Raw genomic sequence first — 18,584 nt, 5'->3', positions numbered from 1 at the left:
AGATGGGGGAAGGCAATTGGTATTTGACCTTTCCGGCCGTGAAACTTGCATTTAATTTGCAGCACAGATGCAGCATTGCCAATGATTCATCAACTTTCTTTCAGGTCCAGATGCTGCAGCCTGTGCATCTGGGTTCTTCTCTGAATGCAGGTCGTCCACAAAGGCCTCCGGGCCCCTGAACCTGTCAGCTCAGCAAGATGTCCTCCAGCTTGTTAAAGTCTTTGCAAAGATCTTGCACAACTCAAATTCCAAGCATGATAAACCTACTTTTTGGTGTAAAATATTAGTTTGGGTTTCTATAATGAGCAATGAGCCGTGATCTTATCTGCATGCAGAAGAACAGATGCCGCAGAGACAAGTCAAAGGTCAGGTACCAGTTATAGCACCCCCTGGTGTTCATTCTGTCAGCTGCAGGCAGATAAGTGCTAATTGCCACTTGAGGAGAATTATTGTTTGAAAAGGATGCACAGCCAGCTTCAACTTTAATAACAGACACAGAAAAAGAAATATTCGGGTTCTGTTCAGGTTAAATTAGAAGTGGAGCTGCCTGTTATCTTCAAATATGGAGATAAATTCGGTATCGGAGTAAAAATTGCTGAAGCAGGAAGAAGTGATCACGCGCCTGCAGCCATGGCGGAGGAAAGTGACCTTTGAAAGTGTCGCCGAGGGGCCCAGAGCCTCCATCTAAACTCTGGGCTCAAATCGGCTGAAAGTAACCCCCCCCCTCCCCCCACTAAACTGGGCCCAACATTTCCCAGAAGAAAATCTGAGATGGATCCAATTCAAACAGTTCAGTAACAGTAGAGGAATGTCCAGATATCCTGATATGGGTTATATAACGGCGGCTGGGGGGGGGGGGGGGGGGGGCAACAGGCCTCCGTCTGTTTAACATCAGACTGACGGGAGCGGGTGGCGAGGGTCAGAGGTCAGCAGGTCCAGGCCTGAGCAGGTCATGTTTCCGACTGGACTCACGTGGCCGTCCAACGTTTATATTTTGACACTTTATTGGCCGTAAGACTGATCAAAGCTCAGGAAGCTACCACACAGCCCCCCCCCCCCCCCCCCCCGTTTGTTTATCTTTATGATATCTATTTTTTTTTTACGATTTAAGATTTTTTTTCTAATTTTCTGTTTTAGTGAAGTCAACGACATTCCTGCCGCCTCGGCGCTTCTTTTCAGCGACTTTTATTTCATCCTCCAGTGACATAGTGACATAATAATGCATCGAAAAGGTGAGGAAATAAAATCCAGCTGCACATGTTTAAGTGTATAAAAGCGAGGGAATGTTTAAAAAGAACCATTTGCGAAATCTTGCACGACTTTCATATCTGAAGTAGAAAATTCCCGAGGAATTTGGACTGGGTCTCTGCCTCAGGACCTCCGGACGGGCTTATCTAAATTATGAAAAAGGACAAAGTCAAGAGGATGAAGGAACAGAGGGAGGGAAAGGGAACAAGGTCGCACGTACGTGGTGAAAAGTTTCTTTGCACTCTACCAGCCGGAAGCCTCAATCTTGGCCTTTGCAAATATTTGCGGGTGTGAGTTCGAGTCCCCAGACCCGTGTTGGTCACAGGTTTCCTTCTCCTGACGATGATGCCCTTCCTCCGGGGTTGTCTGTCCATCCCTCCTGGCTTGTGGGGGAGCTTCCTCCCAGAGCGGAGCTTTTTCAGGAGGTCTTTAAAGCCCTTGAAGGTGGCTCGGAGCTCGGAGGTGTGGGACACGTTCCTCGCCGAGCCCAGTTTCCCCAGGAGGTCTCCAAAGCTGCTGAAGGTGACCTTCAGCCCATCCACGTCCCCTTTGATCTCGCCGAACTCTCGTTTGAGGTTCTCCAGGGATTGCGACATCGGTGGAATCCTGAGGAACGACAAGAAATCATCACACAAGAGGTCCGATTTCCATCTAATCATCAAAACAACTTTTCCTCCCGGGAAAAGCTAAAACGCGTCCTCACCGCGAGTAATCGGGCAGCACCGCGTGGTGGTGGTGCAGCAGCAGATCTTTGACCTCCGCCATGATGGAAGATCTCCAGTTTTCCAAAATCTGTGTGAGGTTGGAGGAGTCGCTGGCGTTGACTCCGTCCGCTGGAGGCCAGAGAAGGAAAACAAACTCAGCACTCGGGTCTCAAATCGGGTTAAACGCACAGACCCGCTCACCTTCTCCCCCGACGCCCAGCTCGGATCCCCGGGCGGCGCAGCAACTCACGGAGAGGACCAAGAGGAATCCGGAGAGCTTCATCGTCTCTGGCAGAAGCTCAAGCAACTGCTGCAAAGGGCTCTTCGTGCTGGTCGCTGGGCAGCGTCTGCAGCTCTGAGACCAGGCGCAGACCTGGGCGGGTCTCCGCTCCCGTATAACTGTAGGATTTCCAGGAACTGTTGGTTGTGAAGGTTCAGCAGCAAATGTGGGAACAATCATGCGCCGCCAGTTGTGCGATGACCTCATATCAGGGCTGCTTTGCCAGAGAGGAAGGGCTGCTGTGCGTCTCCGGGGGATTATATAACCTTTGGAGGAGGCCTCACATTCGTCTCAGGCTAACCAGCGTTTATGGAAACTGGAACCCCTTTAAAGGCGGAGCAGGAGCCACATTACCACCACAGTCCTGGAAGCCCCACCCCCCCGCCCCTGTGTTATTAATCTAAAAAAGCACAGGAGCAAAAACAGACACATTTATCTGCAAATTCTTTTTCATTCTTTTATTCGTTTTCAAATCCAGATCAACAGCACGCGTCTCCCAGGGTCCCGGAGGAGCAGCTGGAAATCCAAGAGCGGGCTTGCTCAGCAAACGGCCCCTGAATCAGTACAAAAATGAAAAGGTCCCCGTCATCTGGCAACGGCAGAAAATTGGGGTGGGGTGGCGGTTGGGTGGGGTGGGGGGGGGTTTACAAATCTGTCTGCAAATTAAAAATATACTCTCAAAGCAATTACAGAGAAGCTCATGTCTCGTAAATAGCCAAACCCTCTCAACTCTGGAGGCCCGTTTCCATGCCAACAGGGGGTGGTCCAGGTCCGTGCAACAGAAAGGGAAAGAAACCATTCCAGGGATCCCTGCGTCTCACTGGGTACGGTGTTAACGATTGTTGACACGCAGGAGTTAAACCTCTGCTCAGTTTCATTATCGGCCACCTCTCTGGGCCCCAGGTGCTGGTGACAGAGCACTGGGAGCACTGGTTTTATCCCAGTGAGCCAAGAGCTGAGAGAACCAGGCCGCCATCCAGAGATAACCTGTTACAGACGGTGTAACCAGAGCTTGATTCAGGTCAGGTCTGGTCTGAGGGACGGGGGGGGAAGGGGGCAAAAATGAGCTACATTTCAGGCCCGGCTGAGTTCAAACCAGTAAAACCATCTGTAGCTCCCAGATGTGATCTGGGCCTTGAAAAGAATTTACTAGAGGGAACCTGGACTCCTGAACTGGAATTACTCTGGAGATTTCAGGTCTGGGACCTGAACTTGGGAACTTGTCAAAAGGATCTGAGGGGATAAAGACAAAAAAAAAAAAAATAAAAAAAAAAGCATCACTACAATCTAATAATAATAATTAAAAAAAAATTAAATATCAGCATCGTTCTTGAACGTCCTCATTTTCCAGAGGACTTGTAAGAAGGAGCTGGACGCTGATGTGACAGAGTCTTTGCTGATGTCCCGGGTCACAACAGGATTCATTGTGGGGGGGGTTATTCAGGGAAAAGGGGCCTCAGCCAAAAGTGCTTTTACCTTGATGAACCACCGCTGCGCCGCTGCCACCGAAGGGATACAGAACAATTTAAACAGTTTGGTTGCTTTTTATTTCAACTCTGAATTTGACGTAAACAAGCGCGGCCCCTTCAGGCGCCGCAGCAGCCGCTCAGAACGGGAAGCCAAGCTAAACTAAACCAAACCAAACCAAAGAATCGTCCGGAAACCTGGTGGCTGATCCCGGTGGAAACACGCTGTTGGCTGGGTGGGAGGAGATGGGGGCGGGGCTTTAACTGCGGGGTAGGCTGCACATTTCACAGTGCTCTGTTCCAGGCTGGTTCATGAACGTGCAGTGGAGGCAGGACCACATGGCGGAGGAGGAGGAGGGAACCGAGGGGCCCCCCATGGCCTCGTAACCCAGGGAGCTGGAGGGCTGCCCGCCGACGGTACCTGAAAGCACCAGAGAGCGACGTTATTCTTCTGTAGCGCTCAACGACATCTATCCTGGTTTTTGTGAATCCCGGGGGGAGGAAAGAGGAGGGAAAGGACTTACTGCACAGCTGCTCGATGGTGGCCCACTCCTCGAATTTCTTCCAGGTCTGTGCCAAATCTTCATTTGAAGTCCTCACAGCGTCCAAGAGCAGGCCGATGCTGTCCTGCGGGGACAATTACAAACGGAAGTCCGTCTATGACACCGCGAGGAGGTCAAAATACGAGTACGGCCCGTTAGAACCGGTAGCCCGGCTTTTCTGTGAGCGGAGAAAAGCTGAGGTTCGCAAGGGGGGTCTTACTCTCAGAGGCATGACTTCATTGGTGACGAGGAAGAGGAGTAAATGGAAGTCCGAGACGATGCCCAGGAATGCTGTGGAGGTGCACTGGGACAGGTACGTCGACAAACTGTGGAAATTCTGCAACCAACACAAAAGGAAAACATGTCTGGACTCTTGCAACACTGTGACAACCAATAATAATTAAAAAAAACCCTCTCTGTCAATAATGTTAGAACTAGCAGGAACACAATAAAACCAAAGCAGTGGAACCAAACTGGGATTCACAGCTCAGGGCATCAATACACCAGAGACCGCCTTTGATTCCAGGGAGCGTTTAAGTATCCGGAGAGAAAGACGGGGCAGAAGAGACTTGCTTGGAGTAGCTTTTGCAGAGGAGTGGAGCTCTTGAACTCATCAGAGAGTTTGACACAGCAGCAACACTTCACAGTGGTGCGAGAGCGGATCTGGAACAGCTGGGAAACGTACGGACCAGCAACAGCAGAGGCTCCCTTCCAATTCAAACAAGAACTAGAATCCTCTTCCTTTCTAATCCCAGTGCCAAAGCACGACTGGAACTGCAGAACATCCTCAGCCAGTGTTTGGAAGCAGAACTATGACATCATCTGCTTTTAGTACTATGAACATCGCTGCAGTTTGGCTACAGAGCCGACTGCTCCCTAAATGAAACAATCTAGCGTGTGTGCTCTGAACATTTTTATTTCCCATGAGCACAAAATGTCGCATCATCTCGTCTGGACACAAATATTGTAGCTTTAGACATGGTGAAGGATACAAAATAAATGCACATGTATTCCAAACTAAACTCAATCACACTGTTTTAAACAGGAACAAGACACTTTCACAATGCTAGGCTAAGTCTAGCTTAGCATAGTGCGTTTTCAGGAGTGTTTTATGACTAATGACGGATCAATGATGAATAAATTGTATATTTGTTGTTCTGAAAGCTGCGTAGTGAACTCCAGAACCGATCCAAACCCACCCAGTGCTGCTTGTTCTGTCAGCTGTGCACAAACAAGACTTCGTTTAGATGTTTCTTACTTGTGTTTCTCCCAGAATGTCTCGGTTCTCGATGGGGAAGCGCTGTGCGGAGGAAAAGGTGTACTGAGGGTCCTTCGGAAAAGTGGTGGTTATCTGGGGGATGGGGGGGGGACATCTCACTGAGCAACAATGCCACTCCATACAGCCGTAAGAATAAATGTTTAAAGAAAGCAAACAGAACATCTTACGTCTATGATGAGGTACTCCACAGGGAGAGGTCGGGCTAAAAATGTCACATCATTTCCAAATTTGTCCGTGTCCTTTTGGATATACATGAAAACAATCAGGTGACAGCCACTTAAAACTAAAAGACATCTGAGTACATCTAATGAGCGTCATAACCAAGGCTGCTGCGGCGGGGACGGAGTCCTACCTTGTAGAAGACGTCTGGTACGTACTGCTCAGGGCTGGACTCTTTAGCGAAGCCCAGCTCAGGAGCGTCTTTGCAGGGAAGTAGGCACTCGTCTCGGACCAAAGCCATGCACTGGTTCGACACCTGATACCCTTCGAAGTGAACCTGGTTGTCTGGACCACCTACACACACACACACACACACACACAGATTCATTCACATCTCATCACGGTCTATTAAATCAAACTGACTTACTTTGCTGTAAAAACGTGGCAACTGACAGCAGATAACTGCTAGTTAAGCTCTAAAAAGGTTATATGAATAAATAAAACATGCTTTGACCTCACTCGAGTACGGACGGACGTACCTGTTGCTACAACGGTGACAAATTTGGAGCCAAAATAACCATCGCGGGAGAGCCTGCAGGGGTTTGAATGAAGGTTCTGGAAGTATCCTGCCGTGATGCACTCCTCTGCGCTCAGGTAGTGTGAATCCTAACAGAAGCAGAGAAAACTGTAGCGAACGACAAGCGCGGCGGCGTTATCGGGAGGTCATCGGTGGCCCTCACCTTGTTCCTGTTGTAACAGACAGTTCCTATCCTCATGTCCTCAGAGAGAAGGTCGGTGAAGATCCACCCCACCTGAATACCAAAGAGAAGCAACAATATCGCTGATGATGTATCTGCAACATCCTCACCAGCAGTATTCTCTAATTACTGCTTTTGATTTTATTGGGCCCAACACCAACCAACCTTGCAGAGGCCCAGTTTAGCTGCGATTTCATCCACGGCTGCTGCTTTAGGATCGTCGATCAGTTCCAGGCTGTTCTGAGTGGCATTCTGAAACAGGGAGTTTCAGACAGTGTCCCGATCAAGACCGCCTACGTGGTTCCAGACACTCAATATGGCTGAAGAGGTTCACCTGTGGAGGCTCATAGATGGCTGCCACCTCAGCTCTGATGCCCAGAGGGATGTCTTTGTGCTCAGTGTATCTCCCATACAGGTATCCCATCCTCTGATTCCCCGTCTTCCTCCAGAAGTCCAAGAAGCGGTCAGCGATGGTGTGGTTCTCAAACATGATGTTGTCCACGTGTCTGTATTTCTGGGCGAACAACATCTGGATTAATGCGACATTCTTATGAATTCCAAGAAAACAGACGGGAATTTGGGTTTAAGCGTGCAAAATGCTCAGATTAACACGATTAATCGCGTGAGCTCATCAGTTCAAGCACGGAACTAGAAATAAACAGATCACAATCCCACCCCAGCTGGTGCCAGCTGTGATCAGAGCAGACATCACCTACCTGTCTGTTCAGTGTGATGGCGCTGGGCTGACACTTGGTGCAGATTCCCTCTGGCCAGGGAGGATGGCCCTCGCAGCCCGCCTTGATCTTACAGCTGATGTTCTCCAACGCTGCAAACTTTCCCCTGAACACGAGCAAAGGAGGAATTACAATGGCGACGACTATAGGAAAATCTTACGGTGGGAAAAGAAGGGGTTGGTACTTGTCGGCTCCTCCGGTCAGCTTGCGGAGATACGCGTGGAATGACATGTGCTTCACGGGAGGGTCGAGGTGATTCAGGTAGTCTTCATCAAAAGGCTGCGGAAATAGAAAATATCACCAGTTGTGACGTTTAAGACGTTAAAAAAAAATTTGAAAAAGAGAAGATCCCTCTTACCTCTAATGGTACACAGTGCACACATTTTCCAAGGGCGCCATGGTGACATCTGTAACCAGAGAAAAAGGATCAGATAGCTGACATTTGAGTTTTTGAGGCTGATGTTGGAGGGAGGCTGGACTCTTACAGCTGGGGATCTTTGTTCCTGTAGATTTTGCCATCTTGTTTGGCCAAATACTGATCGATCTCGTCCTCCTGGACCTGGGGTGACGAGACCGAACGAGGGATCAGGGAGGACGAAGAGGGGGATGAGATAGACGGTACTGATGAAGATGAGTGCGGGGTGGTCGTGTCCATCACCTCCCCTGAGGAGGAAGGAGCTCCTGAAGGGAAAAGAAATAGCATGTCGCCATGCCTGCAAACACGACAGGACACAATAAAGTAAGTTAGACGTAGACCTCTCTTTTGAATATTCTATCTGAAATGTAATAACATGAGAAAAGATAAGTAGATTTCATAAATAATCGCAATAATATTCCATTGAGGTGTAACTGTGTGACTTGGGCTGCTGACTTTTACTTACTTAATTTTGAGCAGGCCCAGACTCTTGTTCTGGGAGATGATCTCTCCGGTCTTGTTGCGGTTTTGGTAAACAGAGAATCCGTTGGTGTTAAACCCAAACTCTTTGGCTACCTGAAGTGATGAGAATAAATTATAAGTTAATGTAAAAAACAACAAAGTTATCATTGATTTCTGTATAACCGACCCGACCCGACACCACTGTCTGCCACAGTTAGCAGAATCTCGCCATAATCCTGATTTCAGACTAGGTGGCACCACTGGTACTAAGCACAAAACTATACAGCTTCTAAAGACACACACTTGCCATCATCTCTGCGCTTTGGTAGAAATATATGCTGGATACGGTTACATGGAAAAGAAAAACCGTCCACACTGACAAGTCACAGGCTACATATCAGTGAAGAATGACTGCAATTGATCTGCTGGAGAACGTGGGTACATCCATTTTTAATGAAGAGCTGCTGCAGTGCTCTGCTGCCGCTGGCCTGTTCAAATATAGATCTATCGGATGGGACGGTCCTTGGATACATTATTGGCATGCAGCTGGATAAAAGCAAACCTAAGACTGATGCAGGTACGACGCAGGTACCACCTGCATGACCATTGACCATAGCAATAAACTAAAAAGGCCCTTTTTGGGAACAAAATACACGACAGCAGGGAGAAGGAACACAAGGAGGAACGGTGCAAAGCTCCTTTCTGTGAAGCTGCAGACAGTAATTAGTAACAGGGCACGGTTAAATGCCTGGACACGGATTGTTCACTTGAAAGACATGTCTTTAACGGACAAGAAGCACAATGAATACCTTCTTTAGAAAAGCAGCAGCTGTTTCCCTCTTGGTGGAAGGAATTTTCTTCATCCCATCTGGGGATTGGACCCTGATGATCTTAGGAACGACACAGGAAGGAGAAATTATGGGGATGCAAACCCAAATACACACAACAATTAAGTGATTTTAATGAATACCCAGTCTACATTCGTAATATTGACTTGACAATGTTTTAAATACGACTCTTGGACCATTCCGTCATCTTCGTTAGTGGCGTCTGTCTTCACAACGATGACAGGGCAGAAAAGTCAACAGATTCGGTTGACTGGTGCTGCGTGTTTCATTAAAGAGCGTTTTATCATTTTGTTGAGCTGATCACTCCAAAACACATCTAATCAAGCAACATGGAAGCTTACTTAGAGCTACAGATTTAAACTTACAGCATCTTGCCCTCACTGAGTCACACTAATAACGCCTAGCTAAGGTTTTCTAATGGGGTTAGGCATGCCAAATAATATCCCTGACATTTTCCAATCCGGCTTGAGGCTGGTCATATGGGTTTCCTAAAAGTCAACGATAACATTTAAAACACTGACTACTGCTAGCCATAGGGCTAAAGTTAGCCGGCTAGCTAAATAGGCCCCAGTCGCTATTTGCTATGATATTCGGCGAACGTTAGCCACCAAGCTAATTCTGCTGCCTCATCACTCCGGACTTTAGATAACAAGCTAGTTTTAACCTTAGCAGCACCGCCTTTTTGTTGTCGCTACGACAGTCGTTCGTCATACTTACAATATTATCTGTCATGATGACCAGGTGAGTGCTCCCGATAGATATCACTGCGGTAGAAGTCACTCAACACAATTTCAATAACCTAACTGTCTGTCAAGGAAACTCCATCCCACAACTACAACACCGTGTGTTACACACATTTGTGACCGGCACAACGGTCCGTCACTAAAGCGACCCCGGCAGAAACAACCTCTCACGGAAAATTAGATCCCTGTTGATTTATCCGCTGCCATCGACCATCATCAGACATGATTTTATTGTATTCTGTTTAACACACTTTAAGTTATGTTTGATTCCCAGACATTAGAATACTCCTTAGTGTATTGATAAGTGATAAATGCCCGAAAAATCCACCTTTCCTTTGTTTTTGAGTTAAAATAATTAATTATCACTGTTTCAGATATTGTTTTATTTCCAAAATCTATAGGAAGATGTATAATCAATAATATAAATTTACTCAATGAGTCATTTTCGATGAAAATGAATAATTCTTATTTTCCTTTTTTAATGTTTTATTTTTCCTCATCCCATAAGCTCAATTACAGTAAACACATAGAAAACGCCACCAGCCTTTAAATCACCTTCATGTAATCAGGGAAACATAAAAGATTTAATAGTTCTAATGTTATGGGTTACAGAAGTTACAAAATAGACTTTCTTAATTTCATAAACAGTACATGAATTGATTTTATTTTTACAACAGACCAATATCAGGACAGGTTAGGAAAACATTCCTTTACTGTCTAAATATGAACCGATGTGATAACGAGGTACCAATGAGAATCAAATAGAAATAACTCAAAATGACAGATGAAAGATGGACAGTGAGGAAAAATAGAAAATCTACAAGACAACCACAAAATACACTAAAATATTGTGTATAAAGAGAAACAAATACACACATATGGTGTAAAATATCAGAAATAAACATGTAAATGTAAAATACACACCCTCATTTACATTAATATGATCATATTAAGGATAAATAACGAGACAAGTAAAAGTAGTTCTAATTTCCTTTGGTGTCAGTACATTTGCAAGGAAGGAATTTTACATTTTCCTCCTGACACACATCAGATTTCCCCACTGGATGCTAAATTTGGTTGATGTTTAAAGGGTTTGGAACACAGGGAACAGTGAATTTCTCGAGGTTACCTCCCTGAAAAACAAAAACAAAAAAACCCACTCGCCGATGGAAATCCAGTGAACAGTTTACGAGATGCTGCCTTTCTGTTTTACAAAAGCCTCAGGGATGAGAAAGGAGGTGCTGAAGCCCGCTCGCTCCACGGGTTTGTCACTTTAACTCAGCAAGAGGCTTCCATGCGCGTTTCATAATGTGTCCGTTAGAAAAACAGAATAGCACGAAAAGCATGAAAATGATGGCCTAGAACAACCGTGCAGATCTAGTGAAGAGGTGAGACTAAAATAATCCTAATCACGAGTGGCGGCAGAGTTGGAAAAAGTCTGGTAAAAGAAACATACATCTTTTTTTGTAGATTACTTTTCTGTTTTTTTTGTAGCCGTTACGTGTTGGTTCCATTTTTAAACTCTAGGATGTGGAGCCTGAGGCAGATGGTTTGAAGTCCTGTGGTGGCCTAAAATCCCCAGAGGATCGCAGGGGGCGTGCGGGAAAGGCTCAGATGATGCCGTACTGAGCCAGCTCGTGCAGCTCCAGGTGATTGAAGGCCTCCCAGGGGCAAATGACGGTGATATCTGAAACAGAGAAACCGGAAATAAATGCAGCGCTCCAGACCTTCGATCGACGAACCATCAGACGCCACGCGAGGAGGGTGACCTCACCTGTTCCTAAACCCTCCATTCCTGGGATATCATCACCAAAGCTGCGGGGGGACAAAACCGTTAGATATCCTCACTTCATTGGGATCAGAGTCTGGAAAAGAGAGAAGAGCCACCCACCCTTGGACGCCCTTCTTCGGGGGCTTGCTCTTGAACTGGCGCGTCTGCCTCTGCTTGAACTTGGGAGGTCCTTTACGCGGGGTGGCCGGGCCCCCGCTGACACGGGTGGCTGATTTGATCTCAGCTTTGGGCTCGAGGTTCATTTCAGCTGCGGCTTTTGTCGATGCCCCTCTGGCGCGTGGTCGTGGCGGCCTTCAAATTTTGGAAAGGAGAAAAGAGAAAGTGTTGATTTAGCCACCTTTACCTGTCAACTGCCGACAGATTTTAATCAAAGAACCTTCTCTCCGACCATATAATCCAGGTCGGAGTGTGTTCTGCAGCTTCTGTCACCTCTGTCTGACACCACAGGCCTTAATCCTCTTAATGACCTGACAGCAGCAGGCTGGATTTACTCATATTTCCATCTGATTGAATGTCTGAGAGTGTGTTCCACAGGGATGACCCAAACCACCTGTAATCCCTGGCTCAAGATAATAAGCACGCACACACACACACAGCCGCACACGCGTGCATTTCAAGATGTCCTGGTGTAATCTCGTTAGAACAAGGACAGATCAGCGCATTCGCTGAGCAGGCAATGAGGGTCTCAGCGATCAATCGGGTCAGCACCAATGACAACAATGAACAAGTCTTATCAGTTAAACAGGAAGCTAAAATATATACTTTATTAGGATCAAAGTATAGGACTATGAAAGTGTTCTTGAAGTGGTAAGATCAGTAAAAGTCTCTCTAGAATCAGCAGAAAAGGGTTTAGGAATTCTTGATGTTCAACTATCTGGGGAAAAAAAGTTACAAAGTGCGCTTTAAAATGATCCTAAATTCATTTCCTGTATAAATATGTATCATTTTTCAGTCCTATTGCTCATGTATGAATATTAGGAACATTATTGGTGTTGTCATGTGTCATCAACTCCACAAGTGTATTTTTTAATTGGACTTCCTGAGGTCAAAGATCTGGTCATAGCAGCGTCAACCAATCTAAAGAATGAACTTTTAAGAAATTTCCTCTTATTCCATGCAAAACCCAGTTGCTGAAACAGTTGTGGCAGTAAATGTACTTACCCACTTGGGTGAGTGGAGTGTTGGCACGCTCAGCCCTGCTCGCGTCTACAGATGAGAGAGGTTCTACAGGTTCCTGTGAGCTCCGGCTCAGGATCCAGGCCCTTCTTATATTCTGAGGGAGATTACACAGGCGCCGCCTCTTGTCATAAACATCTTGTGCATGTTGCACACATGCAAAGATTTTAAACTCCGTTTTTGTTACGTCACCAGGAAGATTTGTGGGATCCTTCTAGACGCGTGTTCGCTCCAACCCCCTGATGAAAGGGTTTCGTTTGAAACGTCAACCTAGCTGAGGTGCTTCTGCAAAATCTGCATGTTAACTGAGAGGGAAGCCAAAACAAACACAACAGCAGCTTAAGCTACTTCACCACATGTAGAAACTGCAGGGAAACACGGAGAAAACAGAGGCGACGTCAGATCGCGGGTGGTGAAAGTCAGTTTAAATGATGGCGGGGGCCCATCAAATACCCCATGTATCAATGGAACGCTTTGCTCTTTGATGTTCTGCTCACGGTGGACTTGGAGCTTTGTTCCCCACCTTCTTTCTGTCTTTGTTTCGGTTGGGTGGGGGGTGGGGGGGCGTCCCATCCCAGTGTGTGCTATCATCTCCCAGCAGGAGAACGCGCACGCCCGTCTCTCTGAACACCCAATGTGCATCATCTCCCTTCACCATTATTGCGCCACCACATTGTTGGGAATTATAACAATCCCAGTTTGATTCAATTAATTTATTTTTCATGTTGTGCTTTTGCGCACTAGTTGTGTTTTAACATTTAAAGCACCTCTAAATCAGCAGCTTCTGACAAGAGACACGTTGTGGATTGAATAAACCAGGAAGAGCCTTCTGTGATATGTCTGTTTATCCTCGTTCATCCTCGGGCTGCTTCAACGTCAGCAACAACAATGGTTCATTTACAGCCTGCGGACTCAAAAAATAACATCAAACCTGGTCTCATGCGCACGTGTCGCTTTAGGCTAGAAGAATATGATACAAGCATGACGCAAATATGACACACTGCAGGTGCCGCAGCGGCGCTAATCTTTCTCCAGGATTTTTCCACCACGTCAGAGTCATTAGTTCAGCAAATGATCGGTTTGTAATCCCCTTCCTCACCTCCATCATAGTTAAATGTTGCAGGCTGAACATGGCCGCCAGCACCTCTCTAATCTGGGCATCTGTGCAGGTCCGTGACATTATAGCGGTACCAGATCTGGGTGAATGAAAGGTGTCATGCTGATACAAGCTGCCCCGTGTTAAATAACGATAATAATCACACACACAAAAATCAAAATAGCTGGGAAAATACCCACAAAAGTGGCTGAAGGGTCTCGAGCCCACGGGAGGTGTGTAGAGGTTGTTCACAGGCTTAAATGTGAGGAGAGAGATTTTAGAGAAGAGACAGGATTTGATGAATTTTAATTACTCCAGTTGTGAGAGGTCTTGTTCTTTTTCCTACCACTTTTACTTTATAGTCTGTAACTTCAGAAATGTCTTTCAACAATTCGGACGCCCCCAACTCGGTGTGTATTTTACATTTACATGTTTATTTCTGATATTTTACACCACATGTGTGTATTTGTTTCTCTTTATACACAATATTTTAGTGTATTTTGTGGTTGTCTTGTAGATTTTCTATTTTCCCTCACTGTCCATCTTTCATCTGTCATTTTGAGTTATTTCTATTTGATTTTCATTGGTACCTCGTACTGAACATAAAGGGTAATATTATGGGCTCATCTATTCTGAACTACATTGATACGAATTAATACATTTTTATACAATGTTGGCACTTTTCTACTTTGCAAATGTTGTTTATAGGAGACCCAGGACACACACACACACAACACACACACACACACACACACACACACACACACACACACACCCTACCACCACCTCTGGGAGAGCGCAACATACTTTCCAAAGACAAGTATCTGCTGACCTCTAGTGGTAAGTCCTGGTAGCGCTCAAATGTATGCGCCCCTGACCAGGAGCCTTTAGAGATAATATGGTTTTGAAGAGATAACAGTAACACTATTTAATAATGACTAATACTATTTTCTGAAAACATATCTCTACATAGATGTATGTTTTTGAACTTCATGACCATATGGGACCTGATAGGTTATCCCCATGACCTTTGACCTGAAGCTGAGCTTAAACAGTAAAATGATAAAGAAAGAGTAACAAAAATGCTGAAAGACAAACTGCAACGAGTGTGGAATCTAGACAGACACCTTCTCGTACCGAGGATGGGGTCAGATTCTTCAGGCTTCACTGTCAAAGATCATCAGTGTGTGAGCATCAGACGATGTTACACTGCTAGCAGCAGGCAGAAGCGGCTGAAGACATCCAGTGAAACTCGGTTTGCTCGACTTTCACGATCGTTTCATCACTCTTTCTTTCTGCGAAAGAAGTGCACGCCGTCATTTGCACTTCAACAACTCTCTCCTGCGTGCGCGCCTCCAGCTCAATGGTCAAAAACAACAAAACAAACGATTCAGAAACCTAAAGAACCAGCATGTCTTCCCGAACACCTCTTCCCTGGAAGGATGGAGGCACCCCTGACCCTTGTGCCTGCCTCCCCCTGGAACCGTTATCCATTAAAACCTCCCCATGATGCAATGGGATGCATCTTACAAAGGTGTCTGGGTGGACTCTGACCTCACTGAAACATCTAAATAAGATATCCCCTGTTAAGCAGATATTTAAGAGATGTATTTTTCCCTACCTCAGCGTTTCAGCAACTCCTCTACCATCATTTTAGCTGCAAGAACTTTGCACGAGACAACAAAATGGACACAAGTCTGAGCATGCTTGTCCATCTACTGTCCATCTCTGTCTGTCTGTTACTGTGGGTTTGAGCCTAAAATGGCAGCAATCTTGACCGTGTCTTCAGCTTTTGGACCCACTGTTACCAATTTTCCTCACGTTCAGAAGGAAATAAGCTCCTCTCCTCTTTCTTGTTCCTGAAGAAACAAACCAGGCTTCTCTCAGCCTCAACAGTGCTGCTGCTGATGGCCATCTTGCGGAGTTCAGCCGCCTGTTTCCATCCTGCTGAAGATATTCTCAACACCGCACTGACATTCTGAAGGGAAATCACCATCACGCTGATGAATCGCTCCAGGATGAAGGGCTGGGCCCCCCGCCAGCAGGTAATCAGGTTTGTTCTTTGTTTCTGACACACTCAGGCAGAGGTTCTGCGGGGCAGAAAGGAAAGACCGTCTCCATGGTTATATAAGCGAGGCGTGTGTGTTACACGTGTGTTAAATAAGGTATGAGCTGGGAGACATGTCGCGGTCCATGCAGCTGTGATCATAGCGGAGTCGACGCATCCTGCACAGCAGCGTGACCTGCATTCACTGTTTATAACAAACCTTTCCAGGACTGTCGAAGGCTCTGGCAGAGTTTGATCATCGCTTCGTCCAGGATGATATCAGTGAGTTGCTCCCATCGAAGTTACAGAGGGGATTTAGCTAGCAGGCATGTAAATCACCACAGAAACCATGAATGCTAGCTGCAAAAAGCTCATTATTTCATACAGTTCGGTTCTGCCCTCACGCTCATTTAGAAAAGGGAATTACGCAACGCCTTTACGTCTGTGCCCACCAATATTTACCAAAACGTTTGCAAAAACGTCCCGTAAAAGGACTCTGCTAGCATCGATCTGAAAGGTTTAATCCGCTATCAGGCAAGTGTTTGCTGCAGATACGCGGCGACAACTTCAAGAGCTAAATCTCTCATTTACTTTGCTTTTTCTTTCCCATTTTTGGCCCGAAGATGGTGTAAATAATCCCAGTTTGTGAGGGAGGAGTGTGAAGGCATCCAACAGGCTCTCAGCCTAATTGAAAGTGACTCCAGATTAGTATTGGTGGATTTGCTGGCAGGAGTTTTCTCATGTCAACACTCAGGCTGCGTTCTGTCACTGTGCCTGACCGGGTCGCCAAGGTTACCTGACGGAAAACTGTTCTGGATCAGGAGTTCGTTGGTGTGAGTTATAAACAAGATAATCCATCATTTAATCCATCGTTTCATTTGTTTGTTTGTTCAGAAACATCGATGGAATGGAAGTGGCCCAAATCGGGAGCCGGTTCTGACGATCAGGTGGTAGCGGATCATGGAAAACCCATTTGGAGTAGCTGAGCAGACCTGAATGAAATCTAGCGGCTTCCCGGAAGGCGAAGATGTGCTCAATTATCCAGCACATGTTTGCAAAAGGTTCAACAGAGGAATGTTTACCATAATCCCTCTGCTGGGTGGTGTTCGCTGTTTCATTCCTTTTGTTGGCTTTAACTCGCCGTGGGACGGAAAACAAGCAAATCGGGTTTTGCTAATGCTATTCAGCAAATGATTAGCCCCCCCAACCCCTCCGTTTCACAACTGTGAGGATGGCAGATGTCCTGCAGCTCCCCCCCCCCCTTTATCTATCCTCCACAGACACCCCCCCCCCCCAGGTAACAAAACCCAACCAGACGCAGCAGCAGAACTTCTCTCCACCCTCCACATCTGTCTGTCCAGGGACTCTTTTAATAACAGAAGCTGCCTTAGCATTGCTGCTGGTTTAGAGTTGGACACTGGTGGTCCCACTGGTGGGGGGAGGAGGGGGGGGCAGTTTAGTTAGAGCCCCATGCTGATGTCAGAGAGTAACCAAAGAGACCTGAAACCCGCTGATCAACTCGAGGACCTCCCCCGTGGCTGCTGGTTGAACTCCACCTGTGTCAAACGCTCCACGTCATGAGACGTGCGCGGCGCAGCGCACGAGCACAATCATCCCCACGAAGACGTGAAAGCGCGACGGTGAACTGCAGCCGACCTCACGATCCGCTTGTTCCGCCGCCGCGCACCCAGAAATCCATCTCAGCCCTTTCCGTGCAGTTTCCAGGGAAACCGGGGCCGTGGAGCGTGATGTCGAGAGTGGAATGGGACATGATGAGGTTGTGAAACAACAAAGAGGAAGAGGCGGAGGAGGGGGAAGAGGAAGAGGAGGGAGATGTACAAGGACTAAAACCTGTCGGAGGAAGCAAGAATGGAATTTAACCTGAGATCTTCCTCCTCTCCCAAAGAAAACTGACTCCAAACGGGCGACATTATGACGTCCTCCCTCATCATGGCCACCGGTTCCATTTAGGATAGAAATGCTGATAATCCAGCCCAGACAAACGTCATTAAGTCCATCTATAATAGACTTTGGATCGTTTCAGTCTCCACTATCATCCTGACTCACTCTAAAACATATGGACGCTAGGTCCACCAGGATTTTTCTGGCTGCAGAGACGCAAATTTTAACGCCGTATCGTATGGATCTGCTGTCAGCTGCAACGCTGAAGCCCAGATGTAAATACTGATGTGTTGATGGAGCTGAAATGGAGAGGGAAAATGGTGTTCGGTTTGGGGTTCATACAAACTGACTGAGCTGCCTTCACTTTTGCTCATGTTGTGTTCAGAGAGGACCACAGAGGAGCTGGTCCTGGTGTGAGATCCAACCCACCATCATCTACAGATGATGAGCTGCACGACCAGCGGTTCTGCTGAGTGGGCGAGCGCCAACGCGTATGGGGACCGCGCAAAGAAGTCGAATCCCCGCGTCGCAGGAGAGTAGGAGCGAGGGGGAGCGGGGGGGGATGAAGACGGTTGCGTGGGGGGAAGTGGGGGGGGTGTGATCTGACATGTATGAACAGTCGGATTAGAGAACAGGGCGTTACGTCACAGCGTGCTCGTTGGTAGAACCGCTCTGAAAAATGTGAGGAAGGTGAAGCTGAAGAGGGAACACACACACACACACACACCTACAGACACACACACACCTACAGAGAGAGAGTCCCACAGAAATATGTGTTCAACGACAAATATTGCTGTAAAAATAAACCCCTTTCCGTCCAGATCTTTCCACGCTGTTGCTGTACATCTCATGTTCAGGCAGCAGGGTAGCAGGGTAGGCTGTTATCTCACCACCCCACCACCCCCACCCCCACCCCGCCCGGAGACAGCGCGT

The 18,584-nt window shown here is 46.8% G+C and overlaps 2 protein-coding genes across 3 annotated transcripts; both read right to left on the bottom strand.

Annotated features, from left to right (window-relative positions):
* Positions 1–1,169: 1,169 nt before the first annotated feature.
* Positions 1,170–9,766, bottom strand: nploc4 (NPL4 homolog, ubiquitin recognition factor). Its single transcript, XM_057032295.1, has 20 exons — positions 9,613–9,766; positions 8,857–8,937; positions 8,052–8,161; positions 7,656–7,883; positions 7,529–7,577; positions 7,355–7,449; positions 7,153–7,276; positions 6,771–6,950; positions 6,602–6,688; positions 6,419–6,490; positions 6,218–6,344; positions 5,872–6,032; positions 5,687–5,758; positions 5,499–5,591; positions 4,461–4,577; positions 4,223–4,325; positions 2,154–4,119; positions 1,952–2,081; positions 1,469–1,854; positions 1,170–1,394 (listed from the first exon to the last, which is right to left on the bottom strand). The coding sequence occupies exons 1-17, from the start codon at positions 9,625–9,627 to the stop codon at positions 3,959–3,961; spliced, it is 1,875 nt and encodes a 624-aa protein (XP_056888275.1). The 5' UTR covers positions 9,628–9,766; the 3' UTR covers positions 1,170–1,394; positions 1,469–1,854; positions 1,952–2,081; positions 2,154–3,958.
* Positions 9,767–10,203: 437 nt separating this feature from the next.
* pde6gb (phosphodiesterase 6G, cGMP-specific, rod, gamma, paralog b) lies at positions 10,204–12,941 on the bottom strand. 2 transcript variants are annotated; one of them, XM_057050000.1, is made up of 4 exons: positions 12,592–12,941; positions 11,530–11,721; positions 11,413–11,453; positions 10,204–11,325 (listed from the first exon to the last, which is right to left on the bottom strand). In XM_057050000.1, exons 2-4 carry the CDS (start codon positions 11,670–11,672, stop codon positions 11,249–11,251), a joined length of 261 nt encoding a protein of 86 aa, XP_056905980.1. In that variant the 5' UTR covers positions 11,673–11,721; positions 12,592–12,941; the 3' UTR covers positions 10,204–11,248. The 2 variants fall into 2 exon arrangements, with proteins under 2 accessions (XP_056905980.1, XP_056906706.1); XM_057050726.1 differs by lacking the exon at positions 12,592–12,941 and adding an exon at positions 11,819–12,551.
* Positions 12,942–18,584: the final 5,643 nt, after the last annotated feature.

Source organism: Takifugu flavidus, chromosome 1 (genome assembly GCF_003711565.1).
Source record: "Takifugu flavidus isolate HTHZ2018 chromosome 1, ASM371156v2, whole genome shotgun sequence".
In the NCBI taxonomy this organism is placed as follows: Eukaryota; Metazoa; Chordata; class Actinopteri; order Tetraodontiformes; family Tetraodontidae; genus Takifugu; species Takifugu flavidus.
Note: the sequence above shows the minus strand (reverse complement) of the source record. Positions and strands in the feature narration are given on the sequence as shown.